Source organism: Gossypium hirsutum, chromosome D10 (assembly GCF_007990345.1).
Source record: "Gossypium hirsutum isolate 1008001.06 chromosome D10, Gossypium_hirsutum_v2.1, whole genome shotgun sequence".
NCBI classification, from domain to species: domain Eukaryota; kingdom Viridiplantae; phylum Streptophyta; class Magnoliopsida; order Malvales; family Malvaceae; genus Gossypium; species Gossypium hirsutum.
In genome coordinates, this window is record NC_053446.1 from 13,927,557 (window position 1) to 13,935,668 (window position 8,112).

General features: G+C 37.4%; 1 protein-coding gene across 1 annotated transcript; it reads right to left on the reverse strand.

The window, feature by feature from the left end:
* Positions 1-1,073: 1,073 nt before the first annotated feature.
* Positions 1,074-4,820, reverse strand: LOC107915336 (protein NETWORKED 2D). The gene is made up of 2 exons (XM_016844500.2): positions 4,523-4,820; positions 1,074-4,241 (listed from the first exon to the last, which is right to left on the reverse strand). Exons 1-2 carry the CDS (start codon positions 4,614-4,616, stop codon positions 1,426-1,428), a joined length of 2,910 nt encoding a protein of 969 aa, XP_016699989.2. The 5' UTR covers positions 4,617-4,820; the 3' UTR covers positions 1,074-1,425.
* Positions 4,821-8,112: the final 3,292 nt, after the last annotated feature.

The following is an 8,112-nucleotide window of genomic DNA, read 5'->3' on the forward strand; positions in this document are numbered from 1 at the left end:
TTTTTCCCAGCATCCTCTTCATGTCCAGAGTTGGATTTCCCTTTGTCGGTGTATGTTTTAGGGAGTACATCATCCGTTCTTGTAAACCATACGTTAAAACCAAAACTACTTGCAGATTGCCCACCAATGTAACTTGATGATATACTCGCGTAAGTGTTTCCAACATAGAACATCGACGTTGGGAAGTTGAAATCGAAAGCACTCATAGAATGTCGTGTCAGGATCTCTAAGTTCAGGTTACCAACTAACCCCGAGTGTACACCAAAGTTGAAATCGATGGCTGAAACCAAGGAATGCCTTCCCATTGATGATTTCAATAGTTCCTGGTAGAATCTTTGTAACAACGCTGTGAAAGCACGCACAACCGTGTGGTTGGACTTTCTGCTTCTAGTTCCTGAAACCAATTTGCTAGAACTATTGTCAAACTCGAACCACTTTCCTCATCTTCACCCAAATAACCTGTTTCACATGTAAAACGAAAACATTATACAGAAAAATAAGTACTCATTATGCAAATTAAAACAACAACATTTACTTGAACTAATTTACTTTGTTGGGTCGATTTTTAAACTTTAGATTTTTAGCACCAACAATGGCTTCCTTATGCAAACCTTCTTACGAAAACAATCTGCTCGAAATATGTAAACCTCTACACAAAATGTCTTCAATTTATAGGAAATTCTACCGCTGAATATAAAACATATTTTCAAAATGTTGAAAAAGATTGGACATGACAAATAAAAAAAACGCTAAGAATTTTTTTTGTGAAAAGTTTTTAAAGATAACATTATTATTTGCCATGAAAAAGATTGGATGAGATGTGACATTTTTTATTGGGATTTCAGTATTTAGGATCATGGATTTAAGAAACACACCTTGGGGGACGCTCTTAGTTGGGATGAAAACGCCTCTTGCATAAGCATTTTCATTTGTTTCTCTTAAAAAACGACTTATTTTAAGAAAATTAACCTAAAACCCTTAATTCCTTTTAAAATTGTCATATTTGCCTAATTAACCCAATAAACATGTTTATAATTAAATTTAAATAAAAATATTATTTATGATTATTACACAGTGATTCGAACAAAGTTGAAGAAAATAAAATTAAAAAAAAAAACATTTTGAGAAAGACCTGATATAAGCTAATCAAATCTATCAATTTCGAACCCTACATAGTACAACTTTTCAAGGCAACTACTACAAGGATGTCTTCTTTGAAGAAACAGAAGCTTCAAAACCAAAGATGATGATACAAATAATGAGATATTTATGTCGTGTTCATATCTACGTATCCAAAATTACGATAGTATAACCCCCCCCAAAAAAAAAGAAAAAGAAGAAGCAATTTTTCAACAAATAGTAAAAAAAAAAAAAAAGAGCTTATAGTATAAGCAAGAGTGGGAGTGGAAGCATATTTATCTATTACTACCTATTTCCGGATTTATGGTACTTCCGTTGGCCCTGAACCACGGAAAAGATGGAAGTCTTTTGCTTCTTTTGTTTGACACCAAAGATAAAGGACCTCAAGGGCACATTGGAGCGAGGGTCCTGTTGGCCAGAGCTGTGGCGGCTCTTGGAACCCTGTACTCCCCAATCTTCACTCAACTTGGTCAGTGCCTTCTCAGCATCACGCTGCAATGCAGCCGCCAGGTCCAAACCAGCTTGCAATTCATCCCCCACCCTGTTGTTCTCTTGTTTCATGTTCAATATTTCGCCTTGGAATTTCGCCGCTTGGAAACTCGTGAACCTGAACTCCTCGTCCTCCGCACTTGCTTTCAACGCCTTGGTGATCTCCTCTTGGATTTCGCATAAGGACGTGAACCTGTTCTTCAGTTCTTCTTTCAGCGACATGCTTTTTTCAACCCACAGGCTCAGCTCCGTCTGTATTTCTCTCAGGTGCTTGTATAATGGTCGTACGTCCGATTTTACTGAGTACTTGCTTGTGCTGCTTCCCTCTTGGTTTTCTGATCTTTCCTCTAGTTTTAATACCTCACTCTCTAAATCTTTTACCCCGGTTTGGTACTTTTGTACTTCGTATAATGTTGAGCTGAATCTGAACCAGAAATCCAAATTCTCTTCTAGCAGTTCGTCGATGTTCGTCCGGAACCTTTCTTCCACTGCCGATTTTTCCGAGTCCAAAAGCTGGCCCAGAGCTACTTCTTTCTTTTCTTTCTCTTGTTTCACTTCTTTTACTTCCTTCACTTCTTTCTCTTCTGCTGGAATTGCTGATGTAGTTGCAGACGCTGGTATGCATTCGAATTCCTTGGATTGGTCAGCGTTGTTGGTTTTGGCGATACCGCTTTGGTTTCGGCTTACTTTCAGACGTAAAGATCGAATCTCTTCGTCTTTCTTGGAGTTGCTGTTCTTCAATTCTTTTAACTGCAATGTTAGTTCAAACAGTTCGTTTTGATGATTTGCTTCCAGTTCCAGTAACTTCTTCTTGGTTTCCTCCAAGCTCCGAGACAGTTCAGCGTATTCATGTTCTTTTGAGTCGGATTTGGGTACAGTGTTGGCTATCAGTGACGAAGCTTGCCCCACAACTTTAGCCATTGCTTTTAGCTCTTCATAATCATCTGAAACCTTAGAAATTTCACGGCTAACGCTTCCTTCCTTTGCAGATTTCGGAACAGAACTTACTGCTCTAGGTTCATTGGCTTCTTCTGCAGATTTCGGAACAGAACTTACCGCTTTCGGTTCATTGACTTCTTCTGCAGATTTCGGAACAGAACTTACTGCTTTCGGTTCATCGGCTTTCTCTACAGATTTTGGAACAGAACTTATTGCTTTCGATTCATCAGCCATGGCAGTGGCGGTGGGGGTCGGGACTTGGACGTGTTCTTCAGACCTTTTTTCGGATTCGACTTCAGACCTTTTTTCGGTTTTGATTTCCACCGGGGAACTTGCGGGTTTAGGGGTCAAAAATTCCTTGCCTGCTTTTGCCCTCTTGGGCTTTTCTTTGGTTTCCTTCTTGGCGGAGGCAGGCAAGCTTTTGGAGGTTTCAAGATCCTCAACAGGCTTCACTTTCTTGGAAAGTTCATCAAGATTAGAATGTGCTGCATTCAAATGAGATTGCAGATTGTTGCTTCGGTCTTCAACGCTGTGGTTTAGATCCTGAACCCCTAGCAACTTAATCTCCATCTCTGTTAACTTCTTCATATCATGGTTCCTATCCATGAGATTGTCTTTCTTACCATCTTCTAGGCTTTGAATCAAGGCTAGAAGTTCGTCATTTTCTAATCTTAATCTCTGAATAAGAGCAGTCTGAGATGAAACTGTAGTTTCTAAGCTGGTCACCTTGTTCACTAACACATCGATCTTCTCCGCCATGTCTATCATATCGTCATCATCGCCATCCTTGGGCTCCATTTCCTCCTTTCTCTGTTCCACCATGTTAGCCGCTTTCGCTTCCATTTTTTTCGCCCTTTCTTCTGCAATTCTCGATACCTCTGCAGCAGATTCATTGGATAGAAGCACTTTCTTCAAAGCATCCAACTTCCCCCTTGCATCATTGATCCTATTTTGCTCTACTTCAGCTTCCACAACCGCCCTCTCCTGTGTCTTCTGCAGATGATCCAATGTGTCTTTGCACGATTTCAAAGCCGTCGCCGCCATTAAGTTCCGAGCTTCATCGTCGTCAATCAGCTTCCCTTCACCAAATTCATCTTGCAAAGTATCAACTTTCTCCTGCATTTCTTTGATCTCATTCTCAACTTCCCAGTACTTGGCCAATCCACTCTCATAAGAACTCTTAACAAATTCCTTCTCAGTCTGCAACGCCAGGATTCGTTTCTGAAGCTTATCAATATTCCCAATTCCCTCTTCCTTGGTCAAACCGGACTTGGGAACTACCGTAGCTGCTTTCGTCGCTTTCTTCTCTTGCACTTTCTTCTTGGTATTTGTTATGAACTTCAATTCTTTAACAGGTAGCTTCGGAACCTTAGGGACTTTGCACATGTTATTAGAAGGCTTCCTTGGCCTGGGTGCGCAATCATCGTCGTCATAGTCATCTATGCCGAACCGGACTTGATCGGGACAAACAGCAGCAATGGTGTTGTTTGCATTCTGTAACTCGGTTGATAAGTGATCATATCGATCGGCTAAGGCACGGTAACCACGGAAAAATTCTTCCACGAAACTTATGATTTCAGGCCTCTTTTTGTAGTACATTTCGGCTTTTTGCATAAACGAATCTCCATCTTCTTCGATGAGTTTAAGCACTTGAGATACCTTTTCCTCCATATCTGCAAATTTTCCCAGATTTCCAGTCACACAGATAAAGCTTCTATGTTTCAACTCTAAAACATTATATATAGTTACATTGGATGGATCCTGTTATCATTTTTCTTAAAGTTCCCTTTTAAGTTTTACAATTTCATTAAGAAAATTTCATGATCAGAAACATAAATAAAGGATGAGTGTTGGATCACAACCAAACTTAATTAAAAATTATCTCATGGAAAAAGAAAAAAAAAACCAAAAACCCAGAAATTCTTATGCATTCAACATGAAAAAGTATTATTACCATGAAGGTTTTGTTCCATCCATTTTGATTGCTTAGTTCTGATATGGCTAGCCATCCACCATGAGTAAGCATTGCTAGCAGCTCTTTGCAACATCTTGTCTTGTGTATATTTAAAATGCAGAAAGAAAGAAAAAAAAGAAGGTTTGTTTCAAGCTAAGTAAGACCCCCCTGAAAGCATGCAAAAAGCTCTCTTTATCTTCCAATAAAATAAAGAGAAAGACATAGGAAAGCTAATCAAGAGAAGAAAAAAAAGTTGGTTTTGAGAATGAAATGTGAAGACAAAGAAATTAGTGTGTTTTTGTTTTGTTATGGGAAATAGTATGGAAGGGAGCAAACCTCGCCCGAATTATATTCTTCAAACAATGAAGCTTTCTTTGTGCCTTCACGTGGTAGTCTTTCTTTCAACAAGGTGTTCCCCCTACTTTCTTGGTTTAGATATTAGGATGATTTCACCTTTTCTATTTTTGTTGATTTTATGATTTTATTTTATTTAATCAATAAAATTTTCGAAAATTAAAAACTAAAATGATTTTTCTAAAATATAATGCATTATAAAAAATGTTAATTTTTTTTAGAAAGATAAAGGAAATATTAGTGTAAGAAAATATTTGTAAAGTAAGGCCTATAGGTCGTTTTTTTTAATTAATTAAGCCTTTAGGTTGGTTTTAAAATTAATTAGGAAAATAGGTCGATTTTAATGGAAAACGCGTCCAATTGAGTGAGCTTTCTACACAGGTGTCAGGAAATCGATTGTCCAGCTGGATGTGTTTTCCATCAACAATAAAAAAGCAACAAATTTTTTAACGTTACCGTGCCAACGATAAAAGAAAATTAAACTTCCAACGGTAATTTTTTTTACCCTATAAATACCCCAAATTTCATTTTTTTCATTCACATCCTTCTTTCATCTCTCTCAAACCCTCCCAAGTATCTCAACTCTCTCGTTTTGATTGGGTTCGATATTTTCATTTAAAAATAATATTTTAATTATATCGTATTTTATTTTTTAAAATCGATTTTTCACGAATGATCGCCTCTCTATCCGCTTCAAAGATAAGCATATTTCCGCCGCCTAAGTAGTAATGGTAAGACGGAAATTTAAATTTCATTAATTTCAATAATGTTAAATTTAATTTTTTTTCAATTTGAAATTGTTTTTATTGTGTAAATAGGAAGATGGTCGTGTTCTGGAGGGCTTCATTCATAATATAGGAAAGCCTGGAATCCATGAAATTCATGGCCACTTGTAAGCAATTGGATTCTTACATGCGTCCCGCATGTCTGGGGCTGCAAACTCGATTTGGCACTAATCAGAGTGTTGGTGGAAAGATTGAGGCCCGAAACACACTTTCCACCTTCCATGCAGTGAGTTCACAATCACACTCGAGGACATAGCACTATAACTCGGTCTATCGGTGGATGGACCAATCATCATGAGATTAGCGATCGTTCCAGGTAAAGTGGGCCTCCGCGAATCACTGTTGGGGAAGGTCCCGGACAAGTTCGAAATTGGTCGAATATCGACGAACTAGTTGAAGGATAATTTCGACGAGCTCCGTAAAAACCCAACAGAGGAGGTCATAGAATAATACGCTCGAGCATACATCATGAGTTTAATCGGGGGCATTTTAATGCCCGAAAAGTCTCAAAATTTTGTGCACGTAAGGTGGCTACTATATCTAGTGGACTTCAACGAGAGCGGAAAACTAAGTTGGGGATCTGTCGTATTATCCACGTTATATTGGGAGTCGTGGGCCTAATGGAAACTATTGTTTCTATGTCTCAAGGTGACCGACCCATACATCTTCTCGTTGGTGACAAGATAAACATCATTTATTAACAAACATGTAGTTTGTACAGTAATTTTTTTTATTATACGTTTTGGCTAACATACTGCTTGTACAAGTGGAACCATGGGCTGAGCTACGTGAGACTACTCGAGGAGCTAAAAGATAGTAGGTTCTTTTTAGATCAACGCTCAGAAGCTGATGTTAGTTACTTATTCTTTCGAACTTATATTAATTATGTAATGATTCATAAAAAAAATTCATACATAACGATATTTACAATTTTGATTTTCAATTTGAATGGATGCAATACGTCGACACCGATGTCATATCTTGCATCCCCCTTGTAACACCCCTAACCTCTCTCCGTTGTTGGATTAGGGTCACGAACATTACTAACAATTCAAAACAAATAATAAATCTTAATTAGACATGTAATCTAGCCATTTACATTATAATATACAGGGAGCAATACATGCTAATTTAATATTTACGTATTAGTGTCTTATACAATCAAATAACTAATCATGCTATGCAATGCTAAACTTGGTCTTCTACTATCTACACTCTTATCACTATTTATCCCTTCTTGAATGCTAAAAGTTGGATACATACAAGACTATTCCAACTATTAGAATCAGAGTATTGGTCCATACTCCATTTACGATTATCTTTTTATTTTATCTTCGATGATGTTAGTAGAATGCACTAAATATAGGTTTGCTAATTCATTCCAATTCAGAGTAAAAGTTTCTCTTATAGCCCCTATTTCGAGTCTACGGGACCTTAAAAATAGTTTAGAAATAAGCAAGGACTAATTTAGAATAATTCTGGAAGTTTAGGGTCATTTTTGAAATTTCCTAAAAATAGGGGACACACGCCCGTGTGGCTAGGCTGTGTGGAATGCCTCAGGTCGTGTGACTCTCAAAGTTGGGACACATGGCAATGTCCCAGCCCGTCTAACTCACTGACTTGAGACACACACTCGTGTCTTAACCCGTGTCTTTGTCCATCTGACTGAGTAACTTGGGTCACACGCCCATGTGTGACACACGACCGTGTGCACCTAAAAGTACCTTAAAACTAAAGTTTACCATTTCTTACTTACTTGGGCACTAAGCAACTCATTTACCAGTCGTTTAACCTATTCAAAACACTATTAAATTTGCTCAAAATACACCTAATTCATCACCTAATATGCCTAACCAATGTACCCTTATTGGTACCACCTTTTATATGTTCAAATACATCAACAACACATTAAACATTTAAGACTTTCATTCATATCACGTTTACCATATTTGAACTAACTTTCAACTTCTAAAGTCACAAAATTTGAAGCTAAGTACATACCAAACATTATGCTAAGCTACCAAACTTTAAACTATCACATACCAAAATAAAAACTAGGCTAACATACCAACATAGCCTCAACCACAACCATAACCATAACACATTTAACCATCATTTCATTAGCAACTAAGATAACAACACCTTATAAACAATATCAACAAAAGACTCCCTAGGTACATGCCATTACAAAATAAGATATCACTACACTTGAGCTCGAGATTTTTTATTTGATGCTGAGTTGGCGATAAATCGAACAGTACCTAGGTTGCACACGAAAAACAAAATCGTACGCTGTGTAAAACTCAGTGGTATTTCTATAATCCGAATAATATAAACTTGGTATAAATATTTAAAATGCAATATGCAACAAGTAAGCTATGTTCAAAAGTTTCAATTCAGTAATATAATTTTTGCTCATTCCTTATTCACTTCTACTAAGATTTCACATAT

What these genes read in the sequence shown, in the direction of transcription:
- LOC107915336 (XM_016844500.2), bottom strand. Translation starts at nt 4,616, where the DNA reads ATGTTGCAAAGAGCTGCTAGCAATGCTTACTCATGGTGGATGGCTAGC. An exon ending in GATGGAACAAAACCTTCATG is followed by an intron (nt 4,242 to 4,522) that starts GTAATAATACTT and finishes GAAAATTTGCAG; the next exon opens with ATATGGAGGAAAAGGTATCT.